Source organism: Protobothrops mucrosquamatus, unplaced genomic scaffold, assembly GCF_001527695.2.
Source record: "Protobothrops mucrosquamatus isolate PMUCROS unplaced genomic scaffold, P.Mucros_1.0 scaffold700, whole genome shotgun sequence".
Lineage (NCBI taxonomy): Eukaryota > Metazoa > Chordata > Lepidosauria > Squamata > Viperidae > Protobothrops > Protobothrops mucrosquamatus.
Genome location: NW_015386982.1, coordinates 239,265 through 261,620, shown reverse-complemented (window position 1 = coordinate 261,620; position 22,356 = coordinate 239,265). Strand labels below are relative to the sequence as shown.

At 32.8% G+C, this 22,356-nt stretch overlaps 1 protein-coding gene across 1 annotated transcript in view; it reads left to right on the top strand.

Annotated features, from left to right (window-relative positions):
• LRRIQ1 (leucine rich repeats and IQ motif containing 1) overlaps nt 1-22,356 on the top strand; it is a 103,192-nt gene that overhangs the window by 4,849 nt on the left and 75,987 nt on the right. The window contains exons 4-12 of the mRNA XM_029284535.1: nt 1,226-1,320; nt 3,400-3,514; nt 4,228-4,457; nt 6,748-6,822; nt 8,487-9,887; nt 10,461-10,613; nt 12,834-12,984; nt 17,174-17,367; nt 18,489-18,616. Coding sequence (XP_029140368.1) covers nt 1,226-1,320; nt 3,400-3,514; nt 4,228-4,457; nt 6,748-6,822; nt 8,487-9,887; nt 10,461-10,613; nt 12,834-12,984; nt 17,174-17,367; nt 18,489-18,616 — 2,542 coding nt within the window. The remainder of the gene's footprint in view (nt 1-1,225; nt 1,321-3,399; nt 3,515-4,227; nt 4,458-6,747; nt 6,823-8,486; nt 9,888-10,460; nt 10,614-12,833; nt 12,985-17,173; nt 17,368-18,488; nt 18,617-22,356) is intronic.

Genomic DNA, 22,356 nt, shown 5'->3' with positions numbered 1-22,356 from the left:
ATTCCAAGTGTGGCCTTACTAAGGCATTGTAAAGTGGTATTAATACTTCACGTGATCTTGATTCTATCCCTCTGTTAATGCAGCCCAGCACTGTGTTGGCCTTTTTGGCAGCTGCAGCACACTGCTGGCTCATATTTAAGTGATTGTCCACTAGGACTCCGAGGTCCCTCTCACAGTTACTACTATTGAGCAAGGTACCTCCTATACTATACCTGTACATTTGGTTTTTCTTGCCTAAATGTAGAACCTTACTTTTTTCACCATTGAATTTCATTTTGTTAGATAGCGCCCAGTGTTCAAGTCTGTCCAGATCATCCTGTATCCTAAGCCTGTCTTCTGGAGTGTTGGCTATTCCTGCCAGCTTGGTGTCATCTGCAAATTTGATGAGTTCCCCATCTATCCCCTCATCCAAATAGTTGATGAAGATGTTGAATAGCACTGGGCCCAGAACAGAGCCCTGGGGCACCCCACTACACACTTCCCTCCATGTAGATGTGGTTCCATTGAGGACCACACGCTGAGTATGGCCAGTCAGCCAGCTACGGATCCATCTGGTGGTGATGCTGTCTAACCCACATTTTTTTATCTTATTAAGTAGTAGGTTGTGATCTACTTTATCAAATGCCTTACTGAAGTCCAAGTAAATTATATCCACAGCATTCCTCTGATCCACTAATTTTGTCACTTGGTTAAAGAATGCAATAAGATTTGTTTGGCATGATCTGTTTTTGACAAACCCATGTTGGCTTTTAAAGAGGAGAAACTGATTTGGTGTGAAATATATATAATCTTTGACTTGATGGGGATAGAAAGATGAATAATAATTTCAGATAGACTGACTATTACAGCAAAATAGGGAGAATAGAGTGGTATTCTCTCATTTTCTTGTTTGTTACACGATGAAAATCCTGGAAGATTTTGGGCAATCCTCCAGTTTGAAGTGATACTTTTGATTGTCTGTCTTTTGGCAAGTTCATGCAGTAGTTTCAAGACTAATGAGCTGACACCAACACCCTAATCCTAAGCATGTCTACTTGGAAGAAGATGCTAAGTAGATTGCCTGAAACTGTCTGAAGTATTTCATTTTTGTTTAATTTTGTTATCTTTGAGATATAGAATTATGTTAATCAGAAATTCAGCTAACTTGCAAGAAATATTTCATTTGAATATTCAGGAATTAAAATTAGCGTTCACAAAGTATGACTAATTATTTCTTCATTTGCAGGTGATATCTATTGTATTGTTCCAAACAATGCTTCTGAATATTTAGCTGAATTAGCTTCTCAATATAATGAAGAACCAGAAGAATTCAAAAAAAGGGTATTATATACATTTTTAAAAAATACATGTACCTGATTGCAGCATTTTATGCCCCTGCACCATTTTATAGCATTTTAATATTTTGTACTGGGTGAAATTGAAATAAGTTCAGCAAGAGCAATTTATGCTGTCCTGTAATCAAATTATGTTGGTGAAAAAAAATCATTCAGCTGAATCTGAACAAGGAAACTCTTATTGCTTGAAACAGTGCATGAAACATGAATCTGAGGCTTTTGAGTACTGAACAGATGTTTTAAGGACTAATAATCTTTGCATAGCAAATCTTTAGAGTATTTTTCTTTTTACTTAAAATTAAATTACAGTATCAATAAATAGCTACTTTGTTTGCTAAAAAGAGCCTAACTTAGTTCAGTGGGAATTAAGTTAATAATTCTCTGATAAGCATGCATTGGATAGCTTCTTTAATCTATAGTTTTCCAAGAACTATATTTCATTCAGACAATCATAAAAATCATTTTAATTAGGAATTGAGTATAGAAAGGTTAGATAATTGTCTCCTTTTTCTTGTGGATTTCAACCTCATTCATCAACCAGAATTCAAGTCCACATATTTGAGAGCATTTGGAATCAAAAAGCCTGCTACATCAGTGAGATTCTTTGTCCACATAGTGATCTGTTGGTGATACTGAACTATTTGTTGATAATGATTGCAGTGATTCTTAGTTGTAAGAAGAGATGGGAACAATTGAATCACAGATTTGGATTTTGTAGATTCTGAGTATATAATCAGCAATTAAGCTATTATCTTTACCCAAAATAGAATTATATAAATTAGTTTTTATATTTAATCTTCATACAATTAATTGAAATAATTTAAACTAACAAGTATCAGTCTAAGATCATTGAACAAAATGTGTAAGTAATAAGATTTAGATCTTATATTGTTTTTATTTAAATAATGTATTCTGTAATAATTTTTAGTTGGAAATTGATAATAGGAAGAATTTTTAAATTTAAAATGTATTTACATTATTAAAGGCTGTTTAGATTTGTAAAACTTGTATATATGGTTTTTATCTTGAAATATGCTGACTTGCTATGACATTCTCATAACACTAAGCCAGATGTCGATAATCTGTGACCTCTGCATCCTTTTAAGTGATCCCTAGAACCCTCTTTGTACATGCCTGCTGAAAACTGAAGGTCATTTTATGATGAAATGCAGAAGGAAAGAGTTATACAAGGGATAAAATATGTATATCACAGTTTAGAAAGCTAATAATTGTCCAATGCTTCATCCAGTCCCACCAACATGTTTGATAGATCCCTCAGCCCCTCCCCAAATTCTGATGTGACACTTAGCCACCAAAAGTCTGCCAACGATCTTACTAAGCCCTGTTGTGATTGTTTAGCCTGGATTGCTACATATTTAATGTGGCTTACTTCTGAAACAGATGTATAGTATTGCACATATTTTTATATTTTTTCTGTGAGAGAAAATACATATACATGTACATCAGGTCCTTATAATTATTTCTTATTTTATTATTTCAGCAGTATTTATTTTTTAAAGATGTAGTTGCATTTCTTTTGGTTAATAAATCTGACATATGAAAATATTTTTCTATTTAGAAAAAATAAAGGGATAAGATAAATTTTGGCAGTTGCAACTAGTACAGTGTATCATGTCAGACCATAAATGTTTTGGTAGCATTTTTACATGTGTGTGTTTGAATAAATCTTCATTAATCAGATGCCACTAACTGGCTAAGAAACCTTAAATGCAAATCTACTTTACACTGCCTATGCAGATCCAGCTGTGATTGTGGTTGCACACAAAAGTCCCTATGAGAAAATTAGTGAAATCTCTGACCAGCAGTTCACAAAGAGTAAGAATGATGAATCCAGCTCTTCTTCAAACAATTGAGCAATAAAAGTGCTACTTTTCTAACAGCTCTTTGTACAAACATATTTGGATTATGTCTGCTACAGATGCTCTAGACGTTTTCTTTCATAACAAAAAGTGCCTGTTTTTTTAATTTTCTATGCAATAAAGATCTTTTTATGTAGTACTGAAGTTTCATTATTTTAAGATTCAAAATATTTGCTGGTTTTTAGGTACTATCTGAAATAGAAGGCGAGCAGATGAGCGAGGCATCAGACAGTACTATTGAATTAAAAACCGATCAGGATATTTCTTCTAAAAATATAGCTGATGACTATTCTTTGGCAGGTAAACAAACATGCAATCAAGTTCTAATTGCATTAAATTTGTTTTAAATCAGAATTAAGGAACACCTTTCTTTCTTTCTTTTTTTCAGGTCCCAGAAATCTACTTCTCTCCCCCCCCCCCAGGCACTTTGATGAAATAGCAATCCCATTGTTTTTTTCAGAACAGGCATTGTTAAAAACATATAAGTATCAATTGAGGTGAAGGCCACTGCTTTCTATATCACTTTGCCCGATTTTAAAAAAGCTTGGTCTTTCTTAGTGTTGTTTTAATTGTCTGATGAAATTATATACTTTTACTTAACCTTTTTTAAAAAAAGGTATATTAATAAATGCATAATTAATAATAATCCTCATATAAATATATTTAAGGATAAAGGATTGTGGAATTAGAACTCTAGCTAATTTTGTCATTAGCAGAACTGGTGGGCACCAAGTTCACTATCCTAATTTATCTTTAAATTTATTTCTTTATTAAATTTAAATCTATTTAGTATTGCAAATGATTATTATATTACATTTATTTGCCACCCATCTTGTGTTCTGAGGCAACTCTAATGTAGCCTTTAGGGAGGTGTTAAAATGGATCAACACTGATAGAAATAAGTATCTCTTTATTTTAATGCTTGCAAATCCCTTAAAATCATCATGCGTTAATGATATGATTTTACTGAAAAACATATATTTATGTATGTATGTATGTATGTATTCTTTTAGATGCCAATGACATACCCATCAACTTTAGTTTCCAAGAAGTTGAAGAAAGGTGCAAGCAGGAGTATCAGTATTGGTTGGAAAAGCAAAAAGTACTAGAGGAAGAAAAACTGAATCAACTGAAAGCCAAGAAAGACATGGAAATCTCTCAAAATGAAGAAGAGAAGAGAAGACGACAACTACGTCAAGAAGAACTTGAAACTGAACGGCTGAACTTAGAAATGTTTAATGCGGTAATATATTGAGAATAAGTAACAATACCTATAGATCATATTATATAAACTGTAATATAGCAACTGGATTTTGCAATGAACTATTATCGTGTGAAATGCTCTTTTCAGGATATATCATTTTCTTTTCTTTTTTTCCTGTTCTTTCACTGAACAATCAGATTCTCTCCCTACTGAGCATGTTCAGTCCTCTTTGGTATTTTGAGGGTATTTATCTCTTTAGTTTTTTGTTTTTTCAAGTTCTTGTTTGTTGAGCCTGCCAACAATTTGTTTATATATGTCAGAACCAAGGAATCAAGACCAACACAAGGAGTTGCTTCAAAGCAGTTTGTTTATTATTACTTGCCCATAGACAGAAATTTTGCCAGACTAAAGTAGTTATTTGCATAGCTACTAGATATACCCTGCAAACTGCTGAGGGGAATCCAGCTTCTCGCTTTAGGCATAGCAAAGACTCCAGGCTTCTTTGTTTCTTTGCTTGCTGGGGAAGAGCCTCTCTCCCCCCCCTGCAACTCTGGTCCACATTCTACCACATATATATAGATACAAGTACTCCTTCACTTATGACCACAATTAACCCCAAATTTTCCATTGCTAATCAAGACAGTTGTTAAATGATTTTTGCCTCAATTTACAATCTTTGTTGACACAGTTGTTAAGTGAATCACTGCAGTTGTTAATGTAGTAATGTGATTTTTAAGCGAATCTGGCTTCCCCATTGACTTTGCTTGTCAGAGAGTCTCAAAAGGTGATCACATGACCCAGGACACTGCAACTGTCATAAATGCATGCCAATTGCAAAGCATCTGAATTTTGATTACTTCACTATGTGGATGCTGCAACAGTTGTAAGTGTGAAAAATGGTCATAAGTCACTCTTTTCAGTGTCGTTGTAACTTTGAACAACCATTAAACAATTGGTTGTAAGTCGAGGACTATCTGTACTACCAATTAAGCTTCATAAGGATCAACAGAGTACGTCAAGGATACTGTTAGTAGCAAGCCTTACTTGCAACTTATGTAGGTGTTTTGATTCTTTCCAATGTGTTAGTCATAGATTAAATCTTTATTTTTTGTCAGCATTAACTTTATTTATTTTAATACTGATCCATCTTTTATAATACTAACTGTGTAAAGTTAAGATGTTGAGCTCTTCCCATTTTTCCCACATCTTTGGGCTGAGTGAAAATGACTGACCCACAGTTACCCAATAAACTTCAGTATCTGAGGGTGACCTAGATCTTGGGTCTCCCTGCTCATAATTCAATACCTTAACCTATATGCTTGAGAGTAAAACTGATAATAATTTTAAAATGATTTTAAAAAGCAAACACCTTTTTGCTAAGTACAAAAAAGATCTTATTTATCTTTGGTAATGTCACAAATCAAAACTATGGAATCTAGTTTTCAAAAATGTTATTTAAAATATTAACAGCCAGGAGACTAGATTTATTTATTTGCCTATCTCACAACAGTGACTTTGGATGGTGTATAAAGACGATCTGGAAGGATTAGAATTTTACAAGCACTTCATTTTCTGTCAGTTTCAATTCTTTTCCATCTCATTTTGTAGAATGGCATAAATATATTTATAGAGATCTGACCTGATGAATGTGCATTTAAATACCGGTACTCTAGAAATTACAGTTTCTCCATTTGAAGTAAACATTTGGTATCTGTAAATACCTTTGAAAAACATTTTGAGGAAATTCTGTTTTTAATATTATAATTTTGCTTTTTGAAAAATAATTTCTGCAATATTTAATTGTATAATTTGGGGGTCAGGAGTCCTACTCATAAACATTCCTGTCCTTTCTGGAGTAATTCTTCAATTAATTTGTAAATGGGGGCCGTTCCTTCCTTTCTTTCTTTCTTCCTTCCTTCCTTCCTTCCTTCCTCCCTCCCTCCCTCCCTCCCTCCCTCCCTTCCTTCATTTTTTTCTTCCTTTGCAGAAATAGAATCCCTTCATTAAAATGAGGATTCTGTTCACAAATGTTATTTTTAGTTGCATATTAGCCTGGACTGCAAAATCTCTTTCTATTTATAGCATTAGATATAATCCTAATTGGGAAGAAATTAAATTTATATATTATTCTTTCCACTAAATATAATCCTGATATTTCAATATGATTTTGGTATGACAAAGAGTGGAAAATGTTATTTTTCCTGTCTTGAAATCAATGGAAATAAAAATATTCCACTGTAGTGAGACCGCATAATGTATTGATTCCAGAGAATAATTAAATCCCAATATTAATTAAAATAGTGACAACAAAAGTCTTTCCTCTGTACAGCAACAACAGACTGTGATGGAAGAGGAACTGCTGAAGAAAGAACAGACTTGGAAAGAACAACTGAAAGAACATGAGGTAATTTAGATTTAGGAATGTTCTCAACTACTTATATGGGACATGCATCCCTAAATCTGCATGGTTTGGCTTATAGCTTGTGCTATATACTTTGAATGATTTGGAAGATTAAAACATATAATGAATGTATAGACCTCATCCTCCTTGCATATTTCCTTTCCTTGCTGTTTGTATGATTGTCAGCAAATAGTAGTTTACTACTGCAAGAATATACAAAGTGTGGTATCTGCAAGCCGTAGGGTAAATGGCAATCAGAATTTCAAACTCAAACTAGAATTTGATTTGTAGGTATAATACGGTTTGGCGATGAACTGAAAAATCAAGGGTGTGAATCACATTAGAAAAAGAATCTCCACATCTGTATTTTTTCATCCAAATCCTTTTGAGTTATAATTTGAAACCCTAAAATATTTAAATAATATTTCAGTATTTGAAAAAATGTAACATTTTTACTTTTATAAAAATATGAAGCTGCTTGTTTTTTCACTTGCAAATAAACCTCTGTTTTGAACAAATTATTCTTAATGTTACAATTTTATGCACTTTCAACATATTGCATGATAGTCTTGGAGAAGCTGTATCAGTGACTGTTTGGCTAACCTAAATGTAATTTTAAAAAAAATCATGCTGCTATTCTCCCCTTCTCCGTGAAAAGGTGTGCTGAATTTAAAAAGGTAAGGTCAGGGAACAGTAGAATTGCATTTAGTAATCTCATTAGATCAAAAACCAGAGAAGAGTTCAAATCCAAATAATCAGTATGGAATAGGAAACAGAAAAGAACATAAGAATTAAAATAAATGCTGATCATTTGCCACAGTTTCCTTTATATCATAAAATCATTGAGAAGCTGATAAAATCCACCTAATATCAAGAATGATTTGTTTTTTAGGAATAGTATTGGCCCAGTTATAAATTTTGACTTTATTTTTTATCATTAATTAAACTTATATGCTGCCCAACTCCCACTGACTCTGGGTGGTTTACAAATTATTTAAAATATGAAACCTCACCATGAAAATTACAAGAAACAAGAAAACAACCCAAGTTAAAAGTAGGCTTCAGTCAGCCCCATTGATAGCTTGGGGAAGGAGACAGGACTTCAAGCTTCTTTAAAACACCATCACATTGGGAACTATTTGAATCTTGGGAGGAACCCCATTCCAGAGGCAGGCTCTGCTACACAGAAGGTGCACTTCTGGGGTCCCAATAGATGTCATTGCTGAAATCAAGAGATTTGGAGTATGTCAACTCTGCCAAATGAATCGACCAGAAAGATACTATGGGAGATAGGTGATCCCTCAAGTAATCAGGCTCTATGCCACATAGGGCTTTATAGGTGACAACCAGCTCCTTGAATTCCACCCAAAAGGAAACTGTGGCAGCTGAAACCTGCCCACCATTGTTCACACTGCTATATTCTGGACCAGCTGAATCTTCTGAGTATAAAGAGTGAAAAATTGTGAATGCAATATAATATTGCATGGAATATAAACAGAAAGTAATGTGTCCATATGAATACATAGAAAAATCTCATTTTTTATCTTCAAGAATCTAATGAGATTTGCAGATATTTAAATTCATCATAGATATAGTGTTAATATGTAGCTATCCAGGTTATAGCTGTGGTATTTCTTATAAAACCATCTTGTCTTGTTGGAATACAGGAATTCATTATGAAATTACACATACAAATAGAAGAAGAAAGAAAGGCCTTTGAAGAACAGAAAGCAAAAGAAAGGCAACAATTAATGGAACAGCAAAATAATGCAGCTATAAAAATTCAGACAACATTTAGAGCTTTCATGATGTACAAAAGATTTGGTCCTATCTTGAAAAAAAAGAGAGAAGAACGGGAAAAGAAAAGAGAAATGAAAGAAATAATGGAAAAGGAAATGAAAGAAAAGGAGGAAAGATGGAAAAGGAGAGCTTTAGAAAAAGTGGAACAAAAGAAGGAAGAAAGAAAGCGGAGAGAGGAGAAAGAGAAGAAAGAAAATGAAGAGAAGTTGAGAAGGCATGAAGAATATGAAAAAAAGAAAGAAACTGTGCGACTTCAACGAGAATTAATGATTGCAGAATTGAAAAATGAAGAAAAAAACAAACTAGAATTTGTGTCAGCAAAGAATACTGAATCTCAAGATATAACTGAAGATATTGAACAAACTAGGAAAGAGCAAGAAATAGAAAAAGAAATAGGAAATACAACTGAAAAAATCCAGAAAGGAGATGAACTTGAAAATGCAGCTAACAAAATAGAATCAGAAGAGGAAGGAAAAACCCTCGAAAATGTAAAAGTAAAAAAGGAAGGAAGAGCTGCAATAATGCTGGAATCCTCAAGTATAGATAAAGCTTTAGACATAACAAATAAAGAAAAAGAAACTAAAAAGTTAAAAGAACAAGAAGATAATAGTAACCTAAAAATGTTAATTATGAAAAAGAAACATTTAAAACAAACACCAGACCAAAAGTACAAGGAACAAAATGAACAAGAAACACATGAACTAAAGAATGACAAATTATGGAATGACATTGGAAGAAGTAAAGATGAAGAGTTAAAATCAGGAAGGGAAGGACATATTGAGATAAATAATGAAGCATCACTGGAAAATAATGTAAAAAAATCTTTAGAAACTCCAGAATTTCAGCAAGATAGCAACACAAATGCTCTTAGTTTTGAAACCAATGCAATAGTTAATCAGGAAAGTATCATACATTATCTTCATGTTCAGTTAGATTCTGGGGACACTGGAAAAATAGCCAGATCTTCTGCTTCAGAAAATAGTAAAACAGATTGTGCCCCAAAAGAAATTCATGAGGAGGTTAATAATCAGTGGGCCAAAAGTGAGAACTCGAATAATTTCTTTGAACAACCACTTGTATCTGATTCTGTTGAAGCTAAAAGACTGGCTTGGATGAAAACATATAAATCTTGGTCTAGAGTTTATCAGGAACACCAGATGAAGAAAATGGCTGAAAGAAACAAACCACGGAAATGCTCATCTGACCAGTTGCCTCCATTGAGTGCTACTATGATAATTCAGGCAGGTCCTTGGAGTTCTCTACAACAGGTAAATCAATGCCAGAAATCTATCCGATGCCCTGTAAATATTTGTGTATAGTGACTTTCAAAAAATCATAATAGCAACTTAGTGTTGTTCTTCTAGTTGTTGCCTGAAAGTTATACAGGTTTAATCTGCCAGTAGGCCGGTGACCTCCATGTAATATCCAGGAGAGTTTCTTGCACTCAATAAAGAGCAGTTTTCAGTAAATGGGCCAGAATCTTATTTAATATCTATATAACTTAAGTTGGCAAATGGCATGCTCTCATACAAATATATTATTAATCATGTAGAAATGAGTGCCTGAATGATTGATTAAAAGATAGGTTCCAAAATTCAGGAGTGAGTAATACTCACTTAGGCAGGCAAATGGCCTGGCTTGGTATAAATGTAGTTATGTGTGTTTTGAATAGTATTGTCTGCTTGATGAAGGTTAGAAATATTTTTCCCACAAGTATGATTTTGAATTTTTCCTAGCTATTTGTTAAGAAAATATGTTCAGCTATGTAGAATTGCCATTTTTATTGCTGTTCAATTCAAATGTTACCAAAATATATTTATTTCTTATTGGATACATAATAGGTGACCACAGTTAACTTTCAAGATTTGCCAGGTTGCAGTCTGTCCACATTATCACAATGTGCAAGGCTTCAGTTCTTGAGGCTTAGACGCTGTGGATTACTTGCCTTGGAAGGATTCAGCAACTGCAAGGAATTGAAATATATAGATATAGAGGTACCGTGTATTTCATGTAGATGTGAAATATTTTAAGTTGTAACCATCTATTCCAACTATAGCGACTGAGCTGTAAATGTGATATTTGCAACTATAACTGGATTAGAAATTACTTTTTATTTTTTATATTTTTGTTTTGTTTTAACATATATTTAAAAGTGCATCCAAGAAAAAAGAAGAAAAATGAGAAAAAAAGAAAGGGGTAAATAAAAGAGATTTACAAGCTGCATAAAAATGAATAAGAATTTTCAAAGATTAGTACTGGTGATCTTACATCAATTTAGCAATTTAATACATTTTTCAGTGAATGAAGTGGCTGGATGGAGTCACTGAAGCAGTAGGCATGAACTTAAATAGACTCCAGAAGATGGTAGAAGACAGGAAGGCCTGGAAGAACGTTGTCCATGGGGTCACGATGGGTCGGACACGACTTCGCAACTAAGAACAACAACATTTGTCAGCATCAAATAATAATTAGCAAAGGCAGCCACAATAATAAGAATCATCACTCAGAATAAGTAAAAGAAGTTTCTTTCTAATTTGAAAAAAACCTGTTCTTATAACAAATCAGAAAAAAAATCTAATAATTTAAAGCTTTATGTTAAGAAAAAATCAACTTTTGGGGTGCTTTAAGTCCATGCACAGAATTATAATCTGTAAATAGTTTCCAGGTGAAATGAAATTTGGTAGTATTTATGAATATAACTACTAATATTCTCAGCAATTACTTTTTAAAGCATGCCTTCAATATGCATTAGACGTTGTAATTCTATCTAGTGTGCAGATCTCCCATTTTTTTCAATATTTGAAGAGACTACAAGGCTCACTTTTCTATTAAACTTAGAAACTGAGAATTAGTTCATGCTTTCTCTTCTTCTACCCAAACCATTTCCCCTTAACTGGAGAAGAATGTTGTATGTAATTGTGGTGATAATCCTAGTTTAAAAGAACAGAAATGTTCCCAAGCTTACTGTGAGAATCTTTATTTAAAACATTGATACTTCAGCCCCAAAAGGGGATTTATGTAAACATGATTTTACAGCCTGCCTCCAATCATTAAATTATTCTTGTTGTCTGAACTGGAACAAATCAGAAATGTTTATTGCAACACGGCTTAAAATACTGGCTGCTGGGAACAAGAGTGGAATTGGACTATGATTTTTTCTACCAATTTGAAGTTCCCAAATGCACTGGATGCTGAATTAGATCAGCCTATGGCTCTAGAGAATGCTATCAGAGTGTCTAGTGAAGTACATTTTGGATGAGGTTTCTTTTTCCGATCCAATTGGAATATTGGAATGAAATCATCTAAAGGTTATCCGGACTCACTCATCAGTGCAATAGCTCTCTAAAAACAGAACTAAATATAACTAAATTAATGTGTGGGGAGTAGCTGGCAATCCAAGAAGCATGGATCAAATTGTGGACAGTGGAGAAAAAAATAATCCAAAAGATTCCTCTGATCATTCCTATGAAAAAAAAACAGTTGGACAGTGACTCAAAATGTAGCAGTTTCTTGCATTTTAAGTCCCCCAGAGCAAAGCTATTACTAAGAGGATGGAAAGAATGCTAAAAGCCATGCTCTGAATGCTACCTTGATTTTATGTTTTATTACTTATTGTTTCAAAACAAGAGATACATATTAAAAATTATGGTAATGGAGATTTTTATACCTTAATTTGATCAATGACAGAAGAATCTTATGAAGCATTTAAAATGTTAATCATTGTCTTATAATTCATAGCATTTTTCCCAGAAATACTTGAGTAAAGGACTCACAATTGCACAATAAAAACAATGTACTGCTCCAGATATTTTGCTATATTAAAGCTTGCAGCGATCAATACATGAATATATTTAAATACATTTAAAATGTGGAAATTATGGCTGGAAACTTAGATATGTTTGCATCAGTGTTCTAATTTGAGAAAAATGTTTAACATGAAAGTAATGCCGTTCTGAATGACATATTACTGTGTCTAAATAGTTATTTAATCAGCCTGATTTTAATGACATTTCATCTTTTTCATTATAAATTAGAAACTGTCATCCTAAACCTGCTGATATGGAAATAAATTATACTTAACTCAGTGAGACTTAATTTTGAGCAGATGCTTACGGGATTGAAACATAGAATATGTTTTGTTTATCTGGAATTTCAAAGGGAAAAATTAGTCTGTGTTTATGTCATTGTTTTGCTTTGTTTTTCCCCCCAAATAGGAGAACAACATTCAGGTCATTAATTGTGAGAATCTAGAAAATCTCTGCGTTCTAATTCTGAACAAAAATAATATTTCATCCCTTCATGGTTTATATGGCTGCAGTAATCTCTTGAATCTTGAACTTTCCTATAATAAAATAACACGAATTGGTAAGATACTCATTATAAATAATAGAGCTTCAACTTTTAGCATATTAATTCATATAAATAATAGAATATTTTCTGTCAGGAAAAATTAATTCCTATTATTTGCTGAAATTTGTAGTATATCTTTTTTAAAAAGACATATGCATTGAATAGGTAGGACTGATTTAGTGATATTCAAGTTTGCTCATGAATTTCTCCAAATTAATAATTTATTGTGATGAAGGAAGAAAAGTTTGCCATGTAATATTATAGGAAATCTAAGTAGTTTTGGTGGAGGGTCTCTATTCTGCCACATATACAGTATTTTTGAATAAACCGTATGTTTGGTAGCTTAATAAACATAGCAGACTTTGTTTATAAGATCTGTTAAAGGCAAACAAAATATTGAAATTACTTTGTTCATAACTGCAGACTATTATTACTATTTCTTTAGAGTATATATAGCTATGGATAAATGTAGATTTTAAATGGGACAATGTATTATCTACCGGGCATCTTGTGGTCCTTCAGATGGTAGAATTCAGCTTACAACATTCCCATCGAGCTTGACTAGTGATCAGGAAATATACAAGCTGAAATCATCAGCATTTGAAGCCAAGCAGTTGCTCACTTATGTTGCAAGGAGTTTTTTCTTTAACGGTTAACCTGACAAATATCTTCTTCAAATATTGTGTGCTATTCCATAGCAAATTCATCAGTACAGTATGGAAAAGACCCAGAGACTATGTAGTTAAGAAACAATAGTTTCCAGTGTGACCACCTAACTAGTCCATTTCCATATTGACATCAACTGAAATATTGGAGAAGGAGGTGGAGGTGGTGGAGGAGGAGGAGGAATAATTACTTTTATTATTATGATTGATTGCACAGTCAGCCAGATATTTAGACTGGATTTGGCATTTTTATTCATCTACTGAGTCCTCCCCAAGGACATCTGATAGGTAAATATTGTTATTTAAACTTGTATGCTGCCTGACCCCGAATGACTGTGGCATTAACGGAAAGAAATTCCTGTCCCACCCACTCCTGTCTTTCTGTAATGTGCAACTATCATAAATATATACTACTTGTCAACTGCCCAAATTTTGAACATGTGACCATGGGGATTCTGCAATAGTTGTTAGTCTGAAAACCAGTCATAAATCATGGTTTAAGTGCCATTGGAACTTCAAATGATCATTAAATGAATGGTTGTAAGTCAAGGACTACTTGTACATCTAAATTGTTAGTGTAAATCTGTCAATGTAGATATGATCAGTCACAATCAGGACACTGTGTATATCAGGCATGTCAAACTGCCTGCCCATGGGCCAGATGCGTCACGCCGAAACCGCACCCACCCCATTGCCAGCAATGGGGAAAAAGTCCCGATACGTCACGCGACATCACGTGATGTCACCAGTTTGACATGCCTGGTCTATATCATCCCACAAAAATAAAAAATCCACAGATAGATTAAACAAATATACAACATATATAAAATTCAGGCAAAGCATACACCACACGTCTCATGCAAAACACCGAATAGAACAAACCTAAGATGCATAAGTAGAACATTTTTTCTTGATGCATAACATTGGATTATTCTTTTCAGATAGTTAGCTATGGTTCAAAATGGACATTATGCCCCAGTGTCTACCTTTTATTTTAAACAATAAACAGAAACTCTTGAAAATAAGTTGTAAAAGGCAGGGTTTTTGTTTTGTTTGTTTTGCTTTGCTTTATATATGCTAGTTTTTGCATAAATTTTTAATTGCACTATTTTTAAGTTAAATACAACTTAAACAATAATAAGAAAGGGCATATTGTCTGATAAGCAGTAAAGGAACTTTTTATCTTGCACAGAAATGCTCACACAAAAACAGGTTGAAAATGTATACAAATATTTTATATATTATTTATTTAAATTATTTATATGGCTACCCATTTCATAGCTATAACTCTGATTTCACAACATTATACTATAGGAATATTCAATACAAATGCATTGTGATTATAAAGAATTCAGGCAATAAGCTAGACAAATATAAGATCTGAATATATCTGTAAAAAAACTCTTTTTATATGAGAAAATACTACATTTTTGTAGTATATGAGAGACTACAGAGTTCAATGATTATACAAAAATCTAGTCTTTGGTGAGTATATTAATCTTGACAATTTGATGCTTTGATGCCAGTTCTGCTGTAAGGGATTTCTTGTTTTGGATAGGTTTCCTTAGGTAGAGTATCTGAAAGGTTAATATGAAAATGGCATAATACAAATTAATGTGTCTTGGCTATGAAGCCTACACAGCCGGCAGTGTAAAAGCCTCTTGTCCTGCCTGTATATATATATATATAATGAAAACACTGTGCTTATACATGAGAAGAGTCTGAATAAGAAAGTAAATTTTGAAGAAAACCAATTTGTTTCTGCTTTTCTGTCTTCATCTGCTTTGAAGAGGTCTGGTTGGTAGGCTGTGTGACTTACATTTCATGTTATACATAAATATATTGATCATTTTTAAAACATGGAATCATACAAAGATATGCTTGTGCTCCACTTCTTGCATGTCTAAATCCAATAGAATTTCCCAGAGGTATACAGTACTGGAAATTCTGAAGCTGTAGCTTTAAAATAAGGCTTAATATCTTAGTCACCTAACTATTTTTTAGTGTTTTTTTTATTTATAAATCCTCTTAAACTAAATAGAGAACCTTATAAAAGTGATAAAACTGTGTTTGTTAAGAAAACCTGTTTGTTCTGAAAGAACATCTTCAATTTCTAAAGAAAGGCTATACATAATATTAAGTATGGGGTGAATCTATCAACTGTACTCTATCAATAAACTATTTTAAAAATAGCATAGATGCGAGAGTACTGAATTTCTTCAGCATAACATAACATTTTATCAGCTGATTTTCATCCATACCAAAGATGATCAAGATTTTCCTTCTGAAGATCCTTCCCAAAGAGTCCCTGTGCTTCTGTTTGTTACAGAGAACAAATGTAACATGGTAGAATAGAGCAAAACCTCACAGCCACTTTTAATGATTTTCAGAGGAAATTTCTTTTGTGTTGGGGGAAAAATGAAAAGTTTTCCCCATGTCTTTTCTTAATTATTTGTAATAATGTAAAATCTTACTTGGTTTGATCTTCTTGATAATGTTTGAGTAGTATCTATTTTGTGTAGAAATCCAAACCAATACATTAGAATAGAAGGAATTATACTTGTTGCGGTATCATCTCAGGAAGTGTCTGTGGATGTGCATTTCTATTCCCATTTTTTTTTCAAAATGAATTTCAAATTTCAGATGAAATAGTGAAACATACTTCCATTGAATACATACACAAATAGATCTAATGACTTTTTGTTCTATTGTTGTATTTTATGAATCCACAAGATGGTGCTGGTTAGCTTCTGAAGCTATTTTCATTTCACACAATTTAACAAGTTGTGTGCAATTTTGGGGGATAAAATCAGAAGCACATCTAAAATTATTTCCTAAGTAAGTGGTCAAGATTAAAATATATTAAAAATAATATTTTAGTTTTTAACTTAAATATTTTTTCTCTGTTAAGAAAAATCCTTTTAATTTTTACAGTGCAGAGTAGCACATGCTTAGATAATAATACATATTATAGTATTAAAGTTTAACATTTTTTCCTCTCTTTCTTCAGCATTCAGCATACATTATAAAATGCTTTTCCCCCCATACATTATATTGTTTTGTGATATAATGACTGTGTGGTGGATTTCTTCCCATATAGTCAGACTCAGTCATCAAGTCTAATGTGATTAGGATGTACCTGTCTGGAGGGTTTATACAGACAAAGTACAGATAACAAAAATCAAACTGATTTTCTTTACTGTTGTCAGTTTTGGTTTTAACCATGAAATCTGGAATAAAAATTTGTTGAGGGACAAAACATAAAATCTAAAGAAATGCATTTGTTTTTCATGAATAATATAATGGTACATAATTCCAAAAATAGAAAATGAAATACATTGTGTGCAGGTACTAAGTTAATATTTGTTACTGGTTTCAAGAGAATTTGAATAATAATCATAGTATGGAAGGTAGTTTTTATATTATAAGCATATTTTACAAAAAAAAACCATTTAAACCAAATAGTATACCATTATAAATCAATCAATCAAATCCAATTAATTTTAATATGCTATACAGTATGAATTTTTGTTTTTTAGGAGGCTTGGAGACATTGAAAAAACTCCAGCGACTGGTTGTGGATCACAATCAATTGATCAGTACGAAAGGGCTCTCTGCTACTCCAACTCTGCTATACTTAGATTGCTCCTTTAATCATCTCAGTCATATTGAAGGCATTGAAAACTGTGGTCTTCTTCAGATTCTGAAGTTACAAGGAAATAATCTCAGTGAGGTAAAAACTTGATGTTCTATGGTAAAACTAAATACTTAATTAAAGAAATGTGTATATGAGTAAATCCAATAATTCTCTATCAAAAAACACTCTTCCTTTGTTTTTGGATAATAAATTTCATTTTAGACAAACTCCTTCTTCAGAAAAGAGAACACATTTTAATCTATTATTATTATTTTATTATTGTCTTGGAAAGGATTTGTACATTTTCATTTTTCAAGTAACATTTCACATTATTTTACTTCAAAAGGAATGTATAATTCAGAATTCCATTCTTTGACATGATTTATATTAGAGCAGCCTGTTAAAGAAACTATAAGTGAATATCTGTGTTAGTTGCACTAATGATGTAAGCAGACATGTGGGTAAGAAGAATTGAAGACAGATATATAGACACAGTGACATAAACCTATAGAGAGAAACATACGCACACAAATACATGTACAAAACATGAATTATCCTTTCACTAGCTACTGTTGCCAGAAGTGCTCACTGACTTTCTTTATACACGTTTGAGTTTGTCATGAATTTCACAGCAAGCAAGAAGAGGCCTGAATAACAAATTGGCAAATATGATAATATCCTCATATGCACTTCAAGTCTGATAATTAAAATACAATTTATATTTTTGATTAAGTGTCTCAAAACCATATCAGATAATTGAAAAAGTTATGAAAAAAGGCAAATATAAGATGAAGACTAAAGAATATTCCCCTATGAGAGAGAGATATAGTAGCTGGAAATTTGTATCTTGGAGAGAAGGAATTTCAGCTTTCTTATGGAAGTGATTCAGTAAATTTAGTTCTTGCAAACTTTAAAATGTCTCTAAACTATGCTTGTGACAACCAAGGTAACTTGTCTACCTTTCTCTAGAATTTGATATAAGTAGTACAGTACTACTATAATAGAACACATTCCCATTCCTTCATTTCACCTTTATATTAAAGACTTGATAGCTTTTTGCTGTTATACCGTAGTTGTATTTAGGATTACTGTCCTATTAACTATAACTGATATTCAATGGTTTGTATTAAGTACATTAGCACGTAAAGATTATTTATGGAGAAAGAATTCAGCTACTTTTGCATTGTTTTGTTAATATATTACTAATTTATATTTAGTTCCCCAACTTGGAAAATCATGTTTTGCTAAGAGAATTATACTTGGAAGACAATAACATTTCCAGATTGGGAAAATTTACTGAATACTGGCTGCCTTTGCTACAGATACTTTTCATCTCACAAAACAGGTAAAATTAAATATTTTATTGGCAGAAAGGACTTACAAAAGGAGATGAAAGGAGACTAATACTCTACATTTTTCCACTGATCGATAACAGAGAAATGCAAATTATTGACATCTTAGAAGCTGGCTTAAAAAAAAAAGGAATGGTGGAAGGCATGAAAATATGACTTATTTAGGCCGAGGGCCACACTTAGCTTTGAATTATTTTTGAAGCTTCATGTACTGTAATTCTGATACATCAGATTTTGATATAAACCAAAAAGATTGGTAGAATCCCCTTAGTCTGCTTTTTCACTTGTATAAAAATATTTTCTGCTAATGGCAACTGAGTAAGTTAAATGTACGGCTGCTTAGCCAAGATGTTAAACTATCACAAAAGCTAATTGAGTAGCAAGAAGTATGGTAAGGGGATTCATCTACCGTATCACAAAGCAATGTGGCATAGCCATTACTAAATGATTTCTGTTAATCCACTTTTGAGCTGTCATTCTATAATTGTCTATTACAAAATGAAATAAATTGCAAAATTGGATTTTTTTATTAACTAGATCTTTGCTAAAATAGAAGTATCAAATAGTTACTGGTTTGGTTGGGAATATAATTTAGTTATCTTTTTTAGCACTTGAATTTTTATGTGCAAAAACAAGAATCCTTCTCGGGTTTGATTAAATAGGGAGTCCTATAGAAATGAAATCTATATTATGGTAAATAAATTGTGGTTTGTGTTACTTTTTCATTTATTTACTACTAACATCTTTACCACAGTAACAGGTTTCCATAAATTAAATTAAATTAAATTAAATTAAATTAGTAAATATGTCATAACCCAAATAGTATTGGGATATGGGTCTACCCAAATCTTTTATTGTAGCCTTAGAATCCTCCACCCTGTAGTATTCAAAGTACATATTGTCATGTACTATGTTTTAAAACAAATTAATGACACTGTAGCTAAAAAATCTGATAGGTTGATGGAATACAACTGTCATTCCGTGCAAATTCACAGCACAAACCTAAGATGCCTATTCAAAAGGAGATCCAATTGTGCTAACTTTCAAATAAGCATGCATAGGTTTGAAGTAAATCAAACTGAATTCCAAAGGATTTACTCTCAAACAAACAGAATATGGTTTCAGTCTGAGTCTCAAAGTCTTTGAAAGAGGTGGTTCTACATAGCGGTATTTTTTATTTTTATTTTTGCTTTTTGTATTGAACATTATTGAATCCTTTTCTTATCTATTTTATTTTTTTCTGGTCTGAACAAAACATCCTTCAAAGAAAAAAAGCAGATCTGGATGCATCTTTCTGACAGGGATATTTTCCAGATCTGCTTCTTTTTCAGATTTTCTTTTAAAGCTGGAAATATAAAAGCTTGAGACCACGTTCTTCTGAATATAAATTATATGCTATACTACCAAAGCTATAGGGTGTCTTATATATTTCAGCCCATGATGCTCTCTCATACCCTCCCCCCTTTAGCACTCTTTTTGATGCTCTGTGTTACAGTTGACAGCTGGTGAAGTACTTCCTGTTGTATGGAAGGAAGTACTTTGTCATAATCACTGAGCAGATATCTGGCTGACATTTCTAGTAGCAAAAACTTCCCCTAAGTCTGCTCTATGTGTCAAGATCTTTAACATAAATCATTTAAGCAAAAGTGAGAATGAGGACAAAATGAATAGCCCTGACTGTAGATATAGCTAGAATGGATGACAGTATCAGCAAAATGCTGATTAAAGCAGTAAAAAAGTAATATCAGTAGCTGATATTTGTACTTTCTTTATCAATATGACTATGTTCTAAGCAGCTCCATATGCTTTTCTATGGCATAAGTGTTTGGATGTTCTATACAGAAAGGACTGAATGTAACGAAATAAGCTGTTGAAAGAAAAGCCGTTCCTTTGCTTTTATCCTACAGTTGTGGGATTTCTTCTCAAAAATGTGCAATGAGTGTCATTTCCTCTTTTGTTGATTGCAGGAAATCCTTATTAATGTTAGGATTATGAATCCATATATTTCTTAAGACTAAAGATCCAAATAGAAAAGTCAAGTTTGCAAGTGATAAACAAGTCTTCATCTTTGGTTTAGGAGAAATTCATTTTAAATGTTAATATGATGCCAAATAAAATTTAATTATCAGAATTCAACTGGTAATGCCTAAATATTTTTAGAAACATTGTGGACATTCCAAATGTATTTTAAATGTAAACAATTGGACAGTCCACCCATTTGACTCAGTAGCATTGTTAGAACATTGAGAATTACTTGTACAGTTCAATACAACAGATTTTTTTCCATAAGAAAATAGTTTCAAAATTTTATGGTTTTGTTTGCATACTACATTAAACTGTAGTATGATCTATTTGTTTACTTCCTGGCCCAAATATTGTACAAACCAATATTTGGGGCCAGCAAGTAAATTACCTTTTTGAATGCTACAGGTGATTCCAGTTGATTGAAATAACTAGGAATCTAATGCAGAGGTACAGTATAGGTGGTACCTTGCTCAATAGTAGTAACTGTGAGAGGGATCTCAGAGTCCTAGTGGACAATCACTTAAATATGAGCCAGCAGTGTGCTGCAGCTGCCAAAAAAGCCAACACAATGCTAGGCTGCATTTACAGAGGGATAGAATCAAGATCACGTGAAGTGTTAATACCACTTTACAATGCCTTGGTAAAGCCACACTTTGAATACTGCATCCAGTTTTGGTCACCACGATGTAAAAAAGATGTTGAGACTCTAGAAAGAGTACAGAGAAGAGCAACAAAGATGATTAGGGGACTGGGGGCTAAAACATAAGGAACGGTTGCTGGAATTGGGTATGTCTAGTTCAGTGAAGAGAAGGACGAGAGGGGACACGATAGCAGTGTTCCAATATCTCAGGGGCTGCCACAAAGAGGAGAGAGTCAAGCTGTTCTCCAAAGCAACTGAGGGCAGGACAAGAAGCAACAGATGGAAACTAACCAAAGAGAGAAGCAACCTAGAACTAAGGAGAAATTTCCTGACAGTTAGAGCAATTAACCAGTGGAACAACCTGCCTCCAGAAGTTGTGAATGCTCCAACACTGGAAGTTTTTAAGAAGAGACTGGACAGCCATTTGTCTGAAATGGTATAGGGTTTCCTGCCTGAGCAGGGGGTTGGACTAGAAGACCTCCAAGATCCCTTCCAATTCTATTATTATTATTGTTGTTGTTGTTATTGTTATTTAGATGGTAGTATATGTTAACAATACATAAATAAGAATTGCACTTTTCAGTTTTTGTCAACAAAAAGCAGAATCTTTTCATTGGAGTTTCTCAGTCATTGAGGATTCTCTGTGCAGATAATTAACTTAAGAAACTAATTCTTATCTTGTAGCATGCCATGTTTTTCAATTCTTTTGCACAATTGTGCTAAACAAACCTAGGGCTAAGCAATCAATCTCAGAATTTTTATGAATAACATAGTAGAATAATACATATTAAATAGATCTACAATTTTATATTGCTAACAAAACCTTTACAAGGTCCATTACTTTTGGCAATATGATAAAAAAAATAGTGTCATGCCATCCTAGGTTCCATCCTTTTATATATATATATATAAATAATGCCATGATAAATATATAAAGGAGGCATAGTTTGCATCACAATGGCACCACATTGCTTTCATCATTTCCCTCCCTTGCCTGCAGACAGCTGATCACTAGTTACCTGTTTTTTTAAAGTCCTTCCTATATTTAATGATTTGCACTCTTATAGA